This window comes from Anolis carolinensis, chromosome 3 (genome assembly GCF_035594765.1).
Source record: "Anolis carolinensis isolate JA03-04 chromosome 3, rAnoCar3.1.pri, whole genome shotgun sequence".
In the NCBI taxonomy this organism is placed as follows: domain Eukaryota; kingdom Metazoa; phylum Chordata; class Lepidosauria; order Squamata; family Dactyloidae; genus Anolis; species Anolis carolinensis.
The window spans coordinates 216,529,604-216,550,328 of NC_085843.1; the positions used below are offsets into that span (position 1 = coordinate 216,529,604).

At 40.3% G+C, this 20,725-nt stretch overlaps 1 protein-coding gene across 3 annotated transcripts in view; it reads left to right on the forward strand.

Annotated features, from left to right (window-relative positions):
* The window catches only part of ascc1 (activating signal cointegrator 1 complex subunit 1), a 100,694-nt gene that overhangs the window by 16,019 nt on the left and 63,950 nt on the right, over positions 1-20,725 (forward strand). For all 3 annotated transcript variants that reach the window (XR_010004613.1, XM_008106663.3, XM_016992196.2), the window contains exons 5-6: positions 3,643-3,821; positions 17,845-17,981. Coding sequence is in view for 2 of the 3 variants with exons in the window: in XM_008106663.3 (XP_008104870.1) it covers positions 3,643-3,821; positions 17,845-17,981 (316 nt within the window). In the remaining variant the exon portion in view is untranslated. The remainder of the gene's footprint in view (positions 1-3,642; positions 3,822-17,844; positions 17,982-20,725) is intronic.

A 20,725-nucleotide genomic window follows, 5' to 3' on the forward strand; every position in this document is an offset into this window, starting at 1 on the left:
ACTATATTTTCCAAGTACATTTTCCCAGTTAGTCTGGAACCTTCACTGGTTCAAAGAAGAAGAGCAGAAAGTGTCTCTTTTTAAAAGAGCAAGTCTGGATTTGTACCACTACAATATCTTGTATCTAACAAATATTTCACATGCCATGTTCTTTAATAAGTGGCTGCTGAATTTTCACTAATTCTTGCCCTATTACCACTTGGTTTTGTTCTCATTCGTTCCACTTTCTTCTTTGGTGTAAATGCTTTCTGCAAGTTAGTCTAATTCCAATTTAGGAAGGACCTCAAAGGCTGAGTTCTAGTTTTGAACAGATCTAAGAGCATAGGCCAAAGCTATGCAACAGGTTTGTGGAGTACAAAACTGAGCTCAGTTCCTGTAACCATTTCCTCTTCTTCTTTATTCGGTCAGTTGTTTCCAACTCTTCGTGACCTCATGGACCAGTCTGCGCCAGAGCTCCCTGTCGGCCGTCGCCGCCTCCAGTTCTTTCAAGTTCATGCCAGTAACTTCAAGGATACCGTCCATCCATCTTGCCCTTGGTCGGCCTCTCTTCCTTTTTCCTTCCATTTTCCTCAGCATCATAATCTTTTCCAAACTTTCCTGTCTTCTCATGATGTGGCCAAAATATTTCAACTTTGCCTCCAATATCCTTCCCTCCAGTGAGCAGCCAGACATTATTTCCTGGAGGATGGACTGGTTGGATCTTCTTGCGGTCCAAGGCATTCTCAGGATTTTCCTCCAGCACCAAAGTTCAAAAGCATCTTTCTCTCAGCCTTCCTTATGGTCCAGCTCTCGCATCCATAGGTTACTATGGGGAATACCATTGCTTTGACTATGCAGAGTTCCACACACTTGCTGCATTTCAAACTCTTTGATTCACCCACACACTATGATAGGCAAAAAATTAGCATTTGAACATTACATTGTCTTTATATTTTAGTCACTACTTTGTAACATCTCTCCTTCTGTATGTACACTTTAATTAGACTGCTGAAAAATTGTTTGAAAATTTAATGGATTAGTACAGTGTGAATATAGCAGCTATATTTGTAGGGAATTCTAAACCAGGGACCTCCTTCCTGCGAGGCCATATATGGAGCTGACTTGTGGATCTTGCAGGCATCTGGGGACCTAAACTCGGTAAAAAATAAAGAGCACCAACCACTATGTAAACAATTATAGTTGGCTCTTTGGATTCACAGATTCTCCATTCCTGGATTCAACAGCCCTTTGAATGCAGATATAAGGCTGATGTGGCCTTAGATGAAAATGAGTTTGGCTCCCCTGTAACATGGACAAGCAGAAATTGAGTCACAAGAAACCTCAGGCTCACTCTTTGTAGTTGGAAGTAGTTTGGAAACTTTCAATGCTTTTAATTGATTGGAGCATAGCATGTTATTCAGACTAATTGTGACTAATAGTGACTGTGGTTACTTTGAAATAAGACAACTTAGTACTAAAGTTACTGAAGCTAACATTATTTGATCTATATGCAAAAGGATACTCTAGACCAGAACTTCTTAAACCTTTCTACTTGTGACTCTTTTTGGCCCAGTAAATATTTATGTGACCCCGGGTATATATGTATATAAAATAGGCATTAAAAAAGTCAAATAATTGCTGATAATAAATCAGCATGTGCAAGGCTTACTAAACAGGATGGTTTTCCTTTATATAAAGTACTAGCTTGGATGCCCAACAATGCCCGCGTTATTTGAAAAGGGAATTGTTTGTTTTTGGATGTTAGTTAATATTAGTTTGGTCATATGTTACGCGATGTCTTAGAAAAAACTCAGTGTTTGCTTTTGTTTTTTTATGAATGCTCCCATGAGAAAATTCATAAGGGAGGTGAGTGAATTACAGTTCCCCAAAATTTTGAGTCAATCCTCCCCAAACTCCTCCAGTATTCTCCATTGGCAATGTTAGGTCTGTGTGCCAAACTTGGTCCAGATCCATCATCTACTGGGTCCACTGTTCTCTGAATACAGGTGAAGTATAATTCCCTGATGCCAATGCCAACCACCCCCAGACCCCATCAGTTGGCCACCTTGGATTTGTGTGCCAAGTTTCATCCAGATCCATCATTGGTGAGGTTCAGGGGCTCACGGAATATAGGTGAACTGTGTAACTCCCAGAGTTAAAGATCAATCACTCGCAAAGTCCACAGGTATTCCTAGTTGGCCATATTGAATCAGTGTGCCAAGTTTGATCCATATCCGTCATCAGATGGGATTCAATGTTCTCTGAATACGGATGAACTATAACTCCTGGATGTCAAGGTTAATCACCTCCAAACCCCACCAGTATGCAAAGTTGGCCATGTTGGGTCTGTGTGCCAAGTTAGTTCCAGGTCCATTGTTTGTGGGGTTCAGAGTGCTCTTAGATTGCAAGTGAACTATACATCCCAGTCCCTACAACTCCTATAAATCATGGTGAATTCTCCCCAAACCTCTCTCTCTAATATATTCAGTTGCTGTGCGTCATAGGAAAGAATAAGAAAGGGTTAGAGGAGAGGCAGTGGGCGGAGTCATGCAAATTCCACACCAATGGAGAGAGATAGGAACACTGGGATGTGCTTGCTGTAACCTGCAATGTCCTTGAGGGAGAGCTTTGGTTGCTCAGCACTGTGGGTTAAAGCTGTTTGTGGAGGCGAGAGGTTGTCTGTGTAAATGGACACCTCCGCCACAAACACACATACACATTTTCACTTTTATAATGTGTATAGATAGCTGAAGCATCTTCTGCAGGACTCATTGTAAACACTGAAAAACAGATTCATGTAAATGTCTAAAACAACCACTAGGTAACATTCAAAACACTTTTACTGTTGTCAAAATTTTTGGGACCCTAATATTGAGCTAAGGGGACCCCATTTGGAATCAGGACCCACAGTTTAAGAAGCAGTGCTCTAGGCTAATATGGCCATCCCTTTCCATTCTGTCCCAGGTTTAAAATAATTATAATTATGGCTCTGGCTTTGATATAGTAATCAGTAGATAATTGGAAGATCCCAGCCATCTTCTGACAATATAGGAAAAGGGGAGCGCATGAACCCAAGGCTGCCTATAACTCATTACAAGTCATCTGCTTTGTGCTAAACTGTGGCTTTTTGTGACATGTGAAGAAAGCCATTCTGAATTGATTCAGGGTGAAAAGAACAAAGTTTCCACATTTCCAGTAGTCTCAGAAGATGTATATTATGCATTTTATGGATTAAATAGCAACTCATGGCTAATGCAAATCATGGCTTATTTTGATGTATAAATGAGTTCATAGCAAGCTTTCAAAATCCCAGTACAGATATTCCTGAAGAAAGGATGAGACTGGTTCATTCTTTCACAACATCAAGAGACAATATAAGTCGTTCATGTTATATGCTGGGATTGTGTACGCAATGAAGCTATGCACAAAAACTGTAGCTTGATGTAGGAAAGAGCAGCATGTGCCTGCTTTGTAAATAATGTATTCTTCTTTAGAAAAGTTGATTTATAGTAAGGTTGACCTTTACATTTTGTGCAGGTAGTTACCACCTTGTTACAAACTATCTTATCAGAAGAGCGACAAAGCCTGCCATGAATTCTTTACTTTCACGAGTGTACATTGCATATTGTCATGAAACCTGTCTTATATTTTGCTTCCTTCCAGTGATCACAGGACAGCACCGGAATGGTGTTGTTTCAGCTCGAACACGAATTGATGTTCTTGCCGAGAGCTTTCGCAAAAAACAGCCCTTCACACACTTTCTGTCAATTGCACTCAACCAAGCTGCAATCCAGGAAAAGTTTCTACAATTCAAGGAAGAAGTGTTAGAGAAGTGTTCAAATGTAAGTTGACATAATGATACTAAAAAATAATTGGGAGTTTTTTTTCAGTGCAGTGTGAGCTTATCAAGACTAATAGGCATTAAATGCATGTTGTTAGTAGCACTGCTTTTGCCTGAGACAATAGCATTATGTTGGGGCATGTAAAAATCAGTTGCTGTGTGTGTTAACAGAAAATGCAAAGCACGAAGCTGATTGGTTGGGCCATACTCAGGGAGCTAACTGAGCCTGGGATTTTTGGCAACAGTTACTGATAGCTTTCTGTGTAGGAACTTAGCTGGAGAAGAGGGTTTTGCTCCTGTGCTGCTGAAGGAAGACATTTTACATGGACAATCTAAGGACCATTTGAATCTCGTTCAAAGGACATTGTGTGAGCTAATGCAACTATTCACATGACTGTATATATGTTGCCCTGCTTTTTGAACAGAAAACTTTGTTCTTTACTGATAATCTGCGTGGCATATCTTTTCTCTGGCAAGACAGCGTGTGGACTGGTCAAACGTGAACTACACGTGATTTTCATTCCGCTACAGGTTATGGGCCCAGTCTCACATCCAGTTCCACATCTGTTTATGTCAGTGCCACTGCCAAAGTCATTTTGAAAGATTGTAGTAAAAATTTTTGAAGCTGTGTTTTTTGCAAGAGGAACCAGGAAAGATGGATGTGAATCTTGTGGCCTTCCCAATGGCAAGATTGAATGCCAGTAAGTACTCTGGAGATTGAGAATGGAGAGTTACCTAAGGAGAGAATCCTTATGGGGAGAATACAGTGCTCTCGATCCAGGGGGACGCTACAGAGGAACAACGCAGAGCTGATGAGAGAGCCAGATCGACCCTCGTTCTGAGTGTGGATGATGAACAGTTGATCCAAATAAGCAGCCTAACTACAGCCCTTGAGATTTGGGTGAGGCTGGGAGAAGTCCGTGTTTCAGATTTGGCAGCTACAGTGGCTGTTCTTGCCAGAAGATTGTATAGGAAACGTTTGCAAAGGAATGAAAATCTGAAAGAACATTTGCAAACACTGAAGACATTATTTTTGCAGCTGGGGGAAAGAGGCTTCCGCCTCACTGAGGAGAACAAGTGTTTTATTGTTCTGTCCTTGATGGACAATTCTTTTGATGGCATCGTAAATTCACTTGAATCACTTCCACAAGCCCAGCTGAATCTGCAGTATATCTGCAAGACTGACAGCCAACTGGAAGAAGAGAAAGGATCGTGGCCTGGATTCCCAGGTGAGGCGATCAACAGGAGCAGCTGTAGAAATGACCGAAGAAGAGATGGAGAAAGTCTGCATGGTCAAGAGGTGCTTTAACTGTGGATCTGCTAAACATCTCAAGAGAAACTGTCCTAAGCAACAAGAAAAGGTGAACCAGAGTAGGGGTTAATCACATGTGGAAATGGTGCAGTCCCAAGGAAGATCAGAAGATAAAGACATTTTCTATATTGACTCTGGGTGCCCTCAGCATATTGTAAATAATAGAGAGTTATTTTCTAATTTTGCCAAACCTAAATATGCTAAAGTTTCCCTTGCAGATGGGAAGAGCTATCATGTTGAGGGGCAAGGGGAGGTTTATGTTAAGAATTTGGGTAGAACATTGAAAAACGTGTTTTTAATTCCAGAGATAGAATATAACCTGCTATCAGCTTGTAAACTGGATAAGTAGGGGTATGGTGTAAATTTCTCTGGGGGCAAGTTAAAATTTTTAAAAGGGAACAAACTATGTGGGAATTACAGAGAGACTTGTATGTGCTAACCTCAAAGAGTAACCAGTGTGAGGTTGACATGATTAGCAAAAATACTCTTAATAAAGGGTGCATACATGATTTGCACAGGGCATTAGGACATCCGAGCTTTAAGGTGTTGTACAAAATGCAGGAGTTTGGTAAAGGTGTAAATTTAAAAGATTGTAAGAAATTTCTAGATTGCAACATTTGCAAAAAGACAAAAGCCCAGTCAGCCCCAATTTGCAAGAGTTTGAGGAAGTCAGAAAAACCTTTTCAATTGGTGCATACAGATCTAATTGGCCCATTTAAGCCTAGTAAAGCCCAGTCCAGTTTCAGATATGTTTGAGATAATTTTCTGTGCCATTCGGCCTTGGCATCTCTGTTATAACAAAACAGCTATCAACAGGTGACATAGTCAAAAGGAGAGAGAAAGAGAGCATGTGGTCTTCAGCCCCCTTAATAACTTCTCAGGAACCATAGAGTAAAAGAAGCTGCATACCCAGATCATACCTACAGGAAACAGTAAGCAACAGGATCATAGATAAACATTACTAGAGAAGGCTTGAAGAAGGTTGTCATTTCCAAAATGGCATGATAACTATGGTTCTAATTATTATTTTTATTATCATCATCATCATCATCTTTATTTATATCCTACCTTTCTCCCCATAGGGACTCAAGGCAGCTAAGTAGTACATTGTTGGCCAAAGCTATGAAGTAGGACATACAATGGACTTAGATTTTGCTATTGGGAAAGCTGAGGGTCATCTAGTTGAGGGGACATTTCAATAGCCCTACATTTCCTTGTGATGTTTAGTTTAGAAGTAGCAGGCCTTCCCTGCAGGTTTGGGGGGCTTATTAAAATAGCTTTCCCCCCAAAGATTAACTGAAGGATTCGTGAATGCTCTGGGAGTTTTCTGGTAGACAATTTGATTGAGATCTCGGTCTTATTTTGGAGAGACAAAAAGGCCACCAGTACAATTACTCCCAAGTGCATGTTCTGATGTTGAGCTGCCATAATTCCCATTGGTTTACTGAAGACTTGCCATGCAATGAAACAGGTTGAAAATGACTGGAATGCAGGTAATACAGGATTGGGAATGAATGCAATTGGAGATCAGCCAAATCTCTTTAGTGTGCCTATTTGTGCAGCAGTAAAACTGGCAGAAAGGTAAGGAACGAGGAACTCTAGAGATATGTCCCAGAGAAAGGCCTTGGGTATCTGCTGTGCAAAATACTCCTAGGAGAAAATTGTTTGTATTTTGAAAGGCTCTGCTAAGCAGAATCTACTGCAGGAAGATGTTGAAGGAAACTCCAAAATACTGATAATGTTATAGTGTGAGAATCCTATACAGCACTATGAAATAACATAGCTTCAGAAAATTTGTTGACGTTCATATTTGCAGAATGTATGTTTCCTGTAATTTAAAAGAGTCTTAACCGGATTTCTTGATTTCTTTCAGGAGATCTGAATATCTGTTTTATCACTCCCTCTTGACTCATAACCCTACACATTTAAAAACATAGAATTAAGTGACTGCAAGAGTCTGCCTTTCATGAAATTGAGTCCCAAGGTTGCAATGTACCTCATTGTATTTAGACTTGAAGATTCATACCTGCTAGTTAGTTAAAGGATCCTATTTTTTCTTCATACACCTCTCACTCATTAAATGGCCAGTAATGCCACTCCAAAACCACTTTAAATCACAGCAGGATCTGTCAGAATGCACACGAGCAAGGGGAAAAAAGATGTTTGAAAATCGATGCTTTGAAGTACAATAAGAAAGTGTATAGAGCTGTGCAAAGCAGTGGGAGAGTTCTTAGGGTGTTTTGAGGAATCTGAATATGTGCCAGTCACAGAAGCTGTGTGTATTTCTTCCTGCTGCTGTTTTCAGCTTCAAAACAGAGCAGTCAGCTAGTGATGGCGCTATTCAAATGCAGTTGATTAACAGCCAGAGTATTTATATAAAAAGGAATAATATCAGGTGCCGAGATTAGCATTTCTGGTGGTTGTTGAGTAGCAGTGCAGAATCTTTTCCTCTTGCTAGAATTGTTACCATAACAACCACCCATCTACCCTTTGTACTGCTCCAATCTAATGTCAGTGTATACTGCAGTTGAGTCTTTTTTTTTTGTTTCACAAGAAGGGTGACGGTTGTATTCAAATTTGCAAAAAATTAATAGATAGGGTCCATTCAAGCTTTTACAGGAGTAGGCAGCCTGCCTAAACAGCAGGAAAGTAAAATATTAAATAATACTCACATTTGTTTATATATAGATATAGAGATAGATAGATCTTACCTTTGTTTCTCAGTGGAAACTGACACTGCAGTTAACAGCATCCACATAATAGCAATTGCAGCCAAAATAATATTGGGACAAATAATACCAGCAAAAATACATTTAATTCCAATAGGATCAGTTGAAAGCCAACGCTCAGGGATTCTGAGAGCCGAAAGCCAAAACACCTAAGAGATTAGAGTTTGGGAAACATCCTCCAGGAGCCATTTATTTATCTTTTTAACAGTCCATGTTATTCTGAGAATCATAGTATTGAGCTGGTATGCACTCGAAGACCAAAGAACCAGCTACCTAAGAAATAAAACAGGAACACCACCATTCAGATCAAAGGACTACTTGAACCAGCATCTGATTTCCCACATCAGTTGGCTAGATGCCTGCTGAATGCATTACGCATGCTGAAATTTTAACTTACCTTCTCAAGGAATACAAATTTGAACTTTTCTAGTTTTTCCATGGGTCTGAGTTACATCTCTAATACACCGCATTAGTGAAAGAACATGCCCTTACTGACTGCATGGAGGATAAGTCTGTTTGTCTCAATGGCTTTGGTCACAGAGAACTGTATACTGTACTGTCTCCTGGATCTGAGGCACCATGCCCCTGAATGCTGTTTCCTAGACAACAGGTGTTGATGTCCTTCTTGTAGGCATCTAGCCAGCTGTTGTGGGAAATCAGATGCTGATTCAAATGGTCCTTTGATCTGAATGGTGGCATTTATGTTTTATTTCTTGGGTAGCTGGTTCTTTGGTGTTCGAGTGCATACAAGCTCAATACGTCTATGATTCTCAGGCCATGGACTGCTAAAAAGATAAATAAATGGCTCCTGTAGGAATGTTTCCCAAATTAGTCTCTTAGGTATTTTGGTTTGGCTCTCAGAATCCCTGATCATTGGCCAAGGCAGCTGAGGATTCTAAGAGTTGAAATCCAAAACAGCTGGAGAACTAGAGTTTGAGAATCGCTGTCTTAGAGCAGAGATGTTCATACAGGGCAGGAACAGGCAATCTATGATGTTCTGTCCCTTGTGCCAATGCCATAAAGGCTGAAAACACACTCTTCTCCTCTTTGACCAAAATTGGGATTCTTTTGGATCAAATTTGAGACTCCAGTTGCTGTGCATACAGAAATTGTGAGCTAGCAGAAGCTCCATATTGGGCTCCTGCTGTTGATAGTTATTTGTGGCTGGACTCACACATTATTTATGAGTGTCCGTGATGCTCGTCTGCAAATGGTGGGTAGCTCCCCTTTTCTGTTCCCATGGAAAGAATTTTTATGACAAGGGCAAGAAGAGATATGAAGAAGCAGGATCCATGTCAAGCTAATTGAGCATTTTGCAGAGTATTTATAAACCACCTCAAGTTTTCAGAAAGCTCAGAGAGCCTCACAAATTTTTCTTACTTGTGAAAAGTAAAGTGACATCTTGCCAGACAAGTAGAAATAGGCTGAAATGGTTCTAAAAGGTTTCTACTTCATATTCTCCTGGTGAACTGACAGTACCAGCATTGGAACAAAGCCACAATTTATGCCTGTTAAAGGTCTTTTATGTCATTTTTATGTATTACTGTAAACTATAAAATGGACAGAAATACATTTCTGGGAAAATGTTCCCCAGGGAAAAAATAATAAATCTAGAAATAAATATACATTCCATCGCAAACATAAAATGCAAGAATTTGGTATCAAACTCAGTATCTACACACACACACACACACACAAACCCTGGAGAATTGTTTCGAAAAGTGATTCATTGCATTCCTAAACCATCGGTTAGCATTATGTCCAGGATAGGAATCAGTATGGCCTTCTAAGTGTTGGACTGCTTCTTCAAACATTCATCCCTATTTTTTATTATTATTATTATTATTATTATTATTATTATTATTATTATTATTATTATTATTATTATTATCATTTCCATCATTTCTATGCCGCCCTTCTCACCCGAAGGGACTCAGGGTATACTATTGGGTATACTGTCTAGGGCTGGTAAGGGCCAAAGACCAATAACATATATGATCTTCACCCCTGCATTATGTGAATGATCAGCTGCAAGCCTAAGTCTAGCTGGAGTGGTTGCAAGAAGATTTAAAACATCAGCTTTTTATGTAAAATTCATTGGAATTCATCATTTCTCATTAGGTCTGGTTATTTTAAGATTCTACTCCAGCAAGCCATTGACCGGATTACATTGTGAGGCATGGACATGCTCCAGATGACATTGAGTCCCAGGGCAAAATTTGGAGGAAAGAGCAAAATTAGGAACTGACTCCCTACTATCACTGATCAGTAATAATTAATTTTTTCTCTAGTATGCGAAGGCTTAAAGGAGGTAGATGTGCCCACAAACTTTTATGAACTGAGTAGAGAACCAGATGACAAAATGTGAAGAATCCTATGTACCTGTGGCTCATTCTCATAGTGATAAACTATGGTTTAGAGCAGAGCTTTCCAAACATTTTATGTTGGTGACTAGAGATGTGTACGATTCTGTTTCGCTATTTGGGGAAATTCAGTGATCCAGCAACCGGACCACCAAAAATGGACCAGGCAGGGGGCAGCCAAAGGCTCAGCCGGAACAGACCATGTGGCACTGGATCTTTTGGCTACATTTGGGAGATCCGGCTGCTCCATGATTGACAAGAGCAGCTGCACGTGGGTTTTCCCTGTTAGCCTTGTCAGAGCCAATCACAAGAAGAAAGTGGAGCTGGTCTATATCTACCAAAGCAAGCTCTTACATTTTTCTGTGGCATCCTAGTGTTTGAGAGAGAGCATAGTGTGCTACTATCTCTGTGTTCTATCTCAGTGCCATTGCTGCTTGGGATTGCTCTTTGAGAATGCCAGTCTTTTTTTTTTCTACATTATACAATATCATTAAATCTTCTTAGTTGATACCTTCCGTATAGTCATAGAATAATAGAGTCATAGAATCATAGAGTTGGAAGAGACTTCACTGGCCATCCAGTCCAACTCCCTGCCAAGAAGCAGGAAAATCACATTCAAAGCACCCCCGGCAGATGGCCATCCAGCCTCTGCTTAAAAGTCTCCAAAGAAGGAGCCTCCACCACACTCTGGGGCAGAGTTCAACTGCCAAACAGCTCTCACAGTTACAAAGTTCTTCCTAATGTTCAGGTGGAATCTCCTTTCCTATAGTTTGAAGCCATTGTTCTGCGTCCTAGTCTCCAGGACAGCAGAAAACAAGCTTGTTTCCTCCTCCCTATGACTTCCCCTCACGTATTTGTACATGGCTATCGTGTCTCCTCTCAGCCTTCTCTTCTGCAGGCTTAACATGTCCAGCTCTTTAAGCCACTCCTCACAGGGCTTGTTCTCCAGACCCTTGATCATTTTAGTCGCCCTCCTCTGGGCACATTCCAGCTTGTCAACATCTCCAATTGCAGTGCCCAGAATTCCAGGTGTGGTCTGACCAAGACAGAAGTCAGTTTTAACTTCTCACCATATCTTTATATAACTAGTTGTGTTCCTTAGAGTTATATCCATGATGTATGAATATAAATGATGTAAATGAGGTATGTATGCTGAGAATATAAATTATGCCCTCTCAATATTTCCCCGATGTATCTACAGCAGGGGTTCTCAGACAGTTTTCAGACGCGGAGCCCTTTTTGAAGCAAAAGGTTCTCTTGGAGCCCCAAGAATTGTGTATATTTTATATTATATACAGTAGAACCCCGGTACTCCGAGTTAAACCGGCGGACCGCAACTCGGTCAACTGGATAACTCGGATTACCAGGCGGGACGAAGGCTGGACTGGGAGGCGCTGCAAACGCCTCCCGGTTCAGTCCTCGTCCCCATGGAGAGACCTCTCCATGGGGAGGAAGGCTGGATCGGGAGCCGCTGTTTGCAGCGCCTCCCGGTTCAGCCCTCGCCCCCATGGAGAGACCTCTCCACGGGGACGAAGGCTGGATTGAGAGCCGCTGTTTGCAGCGCCTCCCGGTTCAGCCCTCGTCCCCATGGAGAGGCCTCTCCATGGGGACGAAGGATGGATCGGGAGCCGCTGTTTGCAGCGCCTCCCAGTTCAGCCCTTGTCCCCATGGAGAGGTCTCTCCATGGGGACGAAGGCTGGATCAGGAGCCGCTGTTTGCAGCGCCTCCCGGTTCAGTCCTCGTCCCCATGGAGAGGCCTCCCCGCAGTTGGGAGCACCCCCGTAACGAAGGGGCTCTCCCTCCCTTTGGCGGAGGCCTGGAGCCAGGGTAGTGACTCTCGCTTCCCTGCCTCCAAGCCTTCACCAAAGGAAGAGAGCCCCTTCGTTCGGCGGGTGGGTGAACGGGGAGGGCCGCAAAAGCCCTCCACGTTCACCCACCACCACCACCCCCCCGCCCGTGCCTTGGCTCCTTCGTCCCGCCGGGGCGGCAACACCGGTGCCCGGCGAGGCGAAGGAGTTGGACCTGCGTGTTGCTAGGTAGATAACAAGCTACCTAGCAACACGCACAGGGCGCTCGCCCCTTGGGAGGTGCCTCCTGCGTGATGCTAGGTAGCTTACTATCTACCTAGCAACACGCAGGGGCCACCTCCCAAGGGGCGAGCGCCCAGTGCATGTTGCTAGGTAGCTTGCTATCTACCTAGCAACACGCACGCCAGCGAGCAGGTGAACGGGGAGGGCCTTTACGGCCCTCCCCATTCACCTGCTCGAATTGCACGGAGGCTCGAACGAGCGGGGCTCGAACGAGCGGGGTTTTACTGTATAATGTACATATATCAGGCATGGGCAAACTTTTGATGCATTGTGTTTTAAAATTTGACAGTCAGGTCGGGCCAGTGGCAGATGGATGGAGAGTGTTTGTGTGAACTAATTGAAAAAAAATGAATTCCTATGCACACTGCAAAAAAAAAAGGAAAAAAAGAAAGAACAATACAATATTTAAAATCAAGACTTTTTTTAACCAACATAAACTTAACAGTATTTCAGTGGAAGACCCCAGGGGCCATCCAGTCACCCTTTCTGCTATGCTGGAAAAGTATAATCCAATCAAAGCATCTCCTGAGCGATGAGAGGGAAATGGGGTTTTGGAAGCAATGAAGGTGAGGGGAAATGATCTGGGTGGTGAGGAAAAAGGGCTTTTGTGGGGAAGGGGTGTAGGGGAGGTGGGGGGAGGAGCAGGAAAGAGGAGGGAAAGCTTGGAGTGGGAGGGTGAGGAGGAAACAGTAGAGCACCTCAGTATGCTTTGCGGAGCCCCAAGGGCTCTGCAGAGCACACTTTGAGACCACAGAATATGGGGCAAATGATCATGTTTATTACTATGTATTCTGTCTCAACCAGACAGCCAAATTTAGAAGAAACTTACTTAGAAACCATTAGGATGTCACCAGTTTAGATGGTTTCATTAGTTTCATTAGTTAAAAAAATCTGTTCAAATGTGTTGGCTACATATGGAGCTGTAAAGATTTGATGTTATTTTATAGCAACTGGGAATGCAATTTGTCAAAACAAATGTAATTAAGTAAAAGAAACACAGGCACATCAATGTTCTATTTTCATTCTTTTCTTTTTAAAGTTCTGTGTTGATCTAATTCATTAAATAATAATCAAGCTATGATGAAATGGCCCAAAATATAATGGTATTTCAAACAACTACAATAATAGGAGACAGCAGTGACAGGGATTGACTGTTGTTAACACTCTCCAGTGATGTCTAACCTTCGGACTTCAGCTCGCTGACAAGCTGGCCAGGGTTTCTGAGAGTTGGAGTCCCAAACACCTGAAGCTCCAAAGGTTGGACGCCACTCCTTACAGGTTACTGAAATGATAGTGCTGTGGCTTGGTAGTTCATTTGAAAGTTATCTTTATATTTCAGTAGAATAGTTCATGAAAGCTAACACCTTACTTTTTCAGTTTCAAAGATTGCCCCACCTGTATACCTCCGCACAACATTGAGCCAGGCATCCTCAAACTGCGGCCCTCCGGCTCTGTGGGTCTCCAACTCCCAGAAGCCCTCACCAGCTTGTTCAATGGTCAGGACTTCTGGAAGTTTGGATGCCCAAACAGCTGGAGGGCAGCAGTTTGAAGATGTCTGCATTACGTTGTAATCCAATTATTTGTTCCAGTTAAAGTAGTAATGGGAACTGGTTCCATTTATTCAGTGGGCTTACTCTGATTAGGACAAACAATTGTATTTGGTCCATTTGGAGACAAAATCTGAACAGCCTTATCATCAATTTTCTCCATTATACCTTTTCTTCTTCAACTGATTCTAGACCTTCAAACCCCAGGTGATGGTGATAGGTATTTATGAGACAAATATAAAATTGAACCATGACTTTATGTCCAGCAGAGGGCAATGTTCGGAAGGCAACTATATTGAAATCTTAAACTGAAGAGCTTTATTCTGAAATCATAAACACACTTTCTTGGAATAAATTAATTTAAAAGCAGTCTGATTCCTTCCTCCAGCTGGGCCTGCTTGGGATCATGTATTGAGAGTATATACTAGACACATCTTACAGATGTCTTAAGTATGCTTCCCAAATGTATATTAATGTGGAGATAAGAAAAAGCATATATGGAATACAGATACTGGAATACAGATACTATATGAAATACAGATACTGTATTCCATATAGTTACTTGTGCTTAGCACAGCTTCTTGATTACTAGAGATAATATAAATTTCCCAGTAAATACAGTTACTGCCAGTTGAGAGTTAAGTATTGTATAGCATCAAGCACTAAGAAGCTAAATTGTTCAGTTTTGTTAATATCTGCACAAATATTCTATTGTGTAGAGTAGACTACTTGAGGCAGAAAAGTTTATATTCATGTTGTAGGTTGATTTCCATTGTGGGATATTCATAATTAAGATGCTCTGTCCCTATTCAGTCACCCTACATCATGCCATAAATCTGAATGAGCAACTTCTCCATCTCAAGTGACTGCATGCATATTTTGCTGGAGCTGGCTTGGGCTACACCAGTTGTCATATCATAAATTCCATACCTATAAACAAAGTTTGGGTTTCTGAAAATTCTTCATTCCTTCTAAAGTCCTTGGGTGGAGGCAGTTTCACCCATTACTTTTGGCATGTTTTAAGCCCTATAGAGGCCTTTGGTCTAAACAGTAAATTACCGGATGTCCCTTGCAACTCATTAAAAAGATCTCCCAGACCTTTGGGAAGGTGGGGAGATATAAGGTGAAATTATCCCTCACAACTGGGGGGGGGGGGGAGACCCCTAGATTGCTCAGGGGTCATGTTTTGCCCATGTTTGCTCTAGATACATTATGGTAGTTATGGCTACAATGCATTTTGCTTCTACCATTCACACAGACTTATTGCATGCAGTTGCTCATCAGATGTACTCTGGGAACCATTTGCCAGATGGCAGCAGCTAATTCTGTAACATCAGGCAAAATGTGTTTGTACCAATATCCCCAATGTGAGGCTTATTACTATTATTTATATTGCACCATCGGTGTGCATATCACTTGGTATACTGCAGTAAGATAACTTTTGCTTTTTGTTGATAATCTACCTCTTTATGAAGTTTAGACATTTATAAAGCACAATTCAGAGCCAGATGCATAACAAGGTGATCCAAAATAATAGAACACAGTGGGAACTCCCTTTCTGGCTTCTACAATTCCAATGATTTTTTTATCACTTTGGTGCTATATCAAAATGTAATAGATTCCTTTATTGTCTATACACACACACATATACACATACACATACATATATATACTGTAGAGCCTTACTTATCCAACATAAATGGGCCGGCAAAACATTGGATAAGCGAAAATGTTGGATAATGAGGGATTAAGGAAAAGCTTATTAAATGTCAAATTATGTTATGATTTTACAAATTAAGCACCCAAACATCTTGTCTTACAACAAATCGACAGAAAAAGCAGTTCAATATACGGTAACTATAAGTAGTAATTACTGTATTTACGAATTTAGCACCAAAAAATCGAAATGTATTGAAAACATTGACTACAAAAACATTGACTTCTAAAAGGCAGACTGCGTTGGATAATACAGAATGTTGGATAAGTGGAAGTTGGATAAGTGAGACTCTACTATATATGATATCAGTCTGGGATTACTGTAGATGTGGTAGTGTGCCATCCTCTACATATTGTGTGATTGCAATTCCCATCAATACTCTCTATTGGCTGTGCTTGTAGACCATTAGAGTTTCAATCGAAGCAACCCATCTCTGCATTAATTGCCCTTTTTGACCGGGGCAAAGCGTCCTCCACATATTGAACAGATAATTCTCTATTTAATATAAGCAAAGGTGGATGATGATGAAATCTGAAGTGCAGCAACATCTGGAAAGGTATATGTTGCCTATCCCTATCCTAGTTGCTTAGATACTGTGCTGAGAAATGTAGGACATGTTCTTTCTTGAAATAAATCCAAATGTCTTTCTAGTTTTCTTCCCCTTGTATGAAATTTGCTTTACATAGAGAGGCATTCTATGCATTGCTGAGTCTTTGTGTGTGAGTTAATTGTTCTTCAGCGACTTGTTGGATGCCCTCATATAACGGGGTTCAAAGCCATTGCTGAGTTGCATTTTAAAGGAAAACAGAATTCATTTCAATGACAATCAATTCATTGTTGAATAGAAAGCAGTGATCTATGGTTTGAACAAATGACTTAAGGTCCATTTGCTCTTGTAAAGAAAGTGGGCTTCTGAGCAGGATATCAAAACCTGTAAAAGCTAGAGCAGGCAACCTGTTGTAGCTTTGCTTTGAGCTTTCCATTGGAAAAGGTCAGGTTAGATCAGATCAGACATCTGGGTTAAACTACATTCAACTTAAGGTTGCAATCCAAAATACAGATAGTGAAGTGTAAGACTGCTTGAACTCAGTTAGACATAATAAAAAGACGCATAGAACTGTGCTGTTGAGACTCCTAGAGATCTAAAAGGCTTGTAAAAGATTTGTAGAAAGAAATCTGATCCTCATTGATAATTTAAAGAAGGTACCATGAACCTCTCTTACTATTAGTGAGGCTTTGATATGCTATTCAGTTTGCCTCTTCTTCAAAGAGATTGGGATTCCTTTTCTGAGTGGAAAGCTATCAGGAGATGCAAGATGCTTTTGATTCCTGGAAAGCTGCAGAGGAGTAATTTAGCAGTTTTGCCTGACAACAATTATAACATGACTTTTGCTTTACTTGCGACCATCCCTACTTTGCAGTATTAAGTGGATTAAGCCTCCCTTTCCCTAAAAGCTTATTATTTTGTGTTCATCATATTTAGGGGCATTACAGAAATTAAAATGAAATTCTTCTAACATCTGTAACATATCAAATCTGTCCCGTCTCCTCCTTCGTATCTGATATGACTGGCATTTATGGATTGTATGGTTTCTAGTGCTAGTCCTAGAATATAGGAAAGCATGTAAGAAAAAAAATGCTCTTGCTTTGCAGAATCCTAAGGTTGTTTTCACATAGGAGGGGTTTAGGTCATTTTGTCAGGTCTGTTTCAGTAGCGGTTGGCAGAATCTAAAGAGTGAGAAAGGAAGAAACCCGGGAGTTATCCAGCTTCATTCTTAACTGTTTTGAGTATGCCAACTGAAAGATGGGATTTATATTCACTGCATAAAAAAGTTGATGTTACTTGTCCACAAGGATGTGAAAGGCACAAAAACTGCACAACAGTTTCACTTCTATGTAACTCTTTCTGGCTGGGAAACAATATCAGTCAATCTTTTTTTCCATTCAGCATTATATGTGACAAAGGAATAGCAAAAGTAGTTTTCCTTTGAATTACATATGATCTTTCACTATTGTGGAGTGCAAACATTTTGCACCATGGTTGAATTATCTGTGCAATATTTGCTCTTTGAAATGAACTGCACAGATAAGAACAAATACATTTTGTATGCATTAGCCAATAAAAAGGAGGAGACAAGGTAATTTGATTTCAGTCTGTTTATCTAGACTTCTAATTAAATTACTTTTTAAATCATCTCCTCCTTATTGTTATTAGTGTGCTTTCATATCCTTTTGTCATCTGAGAAGTTTCTAAACCTTTCTACAGGACTGTGGTATCAGCAGCACTTTGTTCCAGAACCCAGCAAAGCTACATCTAACTATTGGGACATTGGTACTTTTGAATGAACAGGAAATCCAAAAAGCCCAGGAACTTCTGAAGAAATGTAAAGAAGATTTTATTGAGTGAGTAAAATACAGCTATAATATTAATATGGAATAAATGGAATTCCATAATATTAATTATATGGAATAATAATATTAATATGGAATAAAGTGAAATAGCTAAAAAATCTAGCAATTTTTTAAAAGCTGGTTCTAGAACTAGGATAGCACAGAGGGAAGAAAACTGTATCACTTTGCAGCAATCATGTTAGGAGTAAGTGCTTACTACCAGCTTCGGCTGATATGCCAGCTACGCCCCTTCCTAGAGTTGAGGACCTTTTCATCAGCCGCCCCAAGGCTGTGGAATTCCATAATATTAATTATATGGAATAATAATATTAATATGGAATAAAGTGAAATAGCTAAAAAATCTAGCAATTTTTTAAAAGCTGGTTCTAGAACTAGGATAGCACAGAGGGAAGAAAACTGTATCACTTTGCAGCAATCATGTTAGGAGTAAGTGCTTACTACCAGCTTCGGCTGATATGCCAGCTACGCCCCTTCCTAGAGTTGAGGACCTTTTCATCAGCCGCCCCAAGGCTGTGGAATGACCTACTGGTAGAGCTCCAACAGCTATATCAGCTTTCGGAATTTAAAAAAAACTAAAGACATATCTCTTCTGGAAGGTCTACCCAGACAGGTTTTAACTATGAATCTTGAAACTCTTGTTCTTTCTTTGATGTCTGTTTGGGGTGTTTTAATATGTATTTTATAGAAATGAAGTTTTAATGTTGATCTTTTATAGAAATATGTGTATTTGTTGAAATTTTGCATTGTTCCTGTTTTTTAATTGTGTTGTGACCCAACCCGAGCTGCAGGGAGAGGCGGGTAAGAAATAAAACTACTACTACTATTATTATTATTATTATTATTATTATTATTATTATTATTATTATTTTATTGTATGACACAGCAAACAAGATAGATATGCTGGATTTCGTTTCACAAAATCACAAGTCGAACACTTCCCAAGTGTCTAGGACTATGTGATGTAATTTTGGATGATGCGCGCAGATCCCATTATTATTATTATTATTATTATTATTAGGAACAAAGTAAGCATGACACATAGCAGACTTTATTCATTTTATTTGCTTGCAATTTTACTGTGAAGTGTATAGAGTTATAGAATTGTAGAGTAGGGTGTATATCCAAGGCTATAAAGTCCAACACCCTGCTCAGTGTAAGATCTCAGCTAAAGCCACCTAGCAGGTAGCTTTCCAGCTTCTTTTTGAAGATATCCAGAGAAGAGCACCCCATCATTTCTCTAAGCAATTGGTTCTATAGCAAAACAACTTTTTTCTTACTATCAGAAAGTTCCTTCTAATGTTCAATCACAATCTACCCTCCTATAACTTTAAATCATTAGACCTGGTCTTATCCTCTTGGGCCCCATCCTGTCTGTGACAGCTCTTAGTGTATTTGAAGAATGCAATAAAGGCACCCCCTTTTCTTCTCTTCATCAAGCTGAACAAGTCCATCTCTCTGTTATACCCATAAAGTCATACAGGCAGTCCCCAATTTACAAACACAAGAGGTTCTGTAGGGTTGTTTTTAAGTTGAATTTGTATGTAAGTCGGAACAGGTATATTTTTTAAGTGTAACTCTAGCCAAATATATAAAATATTTAAATATATATATAAGCTTTGAATAGCACAGAGAAGGGTTAACACCCCTGTGATGTTTGTTTTGCTATCTGTGCCCCTGTTCAGAAGATTTCACTTCACTTTCTGTTCCTTGAAAATTTTGATTTTAAAAATTTGACTTCTTATGGAAACAAGAATTGGTGATGAAGTTTCAGTGGAAGCACCTGTTTCCCATGATAACTCTTTCAGGAGTGAATTTCCCTTCTGAGAAATAGATTTCTCTCACTTCCTGCTGTCTCACCTCCATTTTTAACCATGAGTTTTTGGAAGTCAAATGTTTGTAACTTGGGAACTGCCTGTTTACCTTATTGCAGTAGGACTTGTTTTCCAAACACTCTGCATTGGTATAGACATCTAAAGCTTTGTTTGTTTATATATTTTATTTTACTAAGGATTTCTCTGTAGGTTCTTTTGCTACATCACCTTCACATCTTTCAGCTTTGTGTTTTGAGTTTGTTTTTCGACAAATCCTTGAGCTATGATTTTCAACCATTCCACCCCAAAGATTTTTTTAAGCTCTCTTTATCTGATCATTGTCTTGTCAAATATGTTCTTCCGGGTCTTCATGAGGTGCAGTCCATCACTTGTAAGTAGTCCTTTCTCTAAGAAGTGAAGATGCTGGTCCCAGCAGCCAAGCCTCTTGGAAGCATGATCTGCATAGCCAGTAAATTGATTCCTTCCTTGGCTTGCAGTGTCTTTTACTGCTGGTTTCCTGATTGAACATCTTCACCAGGAAGCAATTGCCTATTTGGAGTGCTTCTGAGTACTATGTGAATGCTTTGATCCTGACAACGATTGTCCCTTTGGCCCCGGTTTTGTTCAGCATCTTTATTAATGACTTAGATGAAGGGTTAGAAGGCATGATCATCAAGTTTGCAGACGACACAAAATTGGAAGGGATAGCTAACACTCCAGAAGACAGGAGCAAAATACAAAACAATCTTAACAGAGAGATGAGATGAGCCAAAACTAACAAAAAGATGAGCCAAAACTAACAAAATAAAGTTCAGCAGGGACAAATGCTTAGGTAGAAAAAAATGAAATGCAAAGATACACAATGGAGGACACCTGGCCCGACAGCAGTACTTGTGAAAAAGATCTTGAGTCCTCGTGGACAAC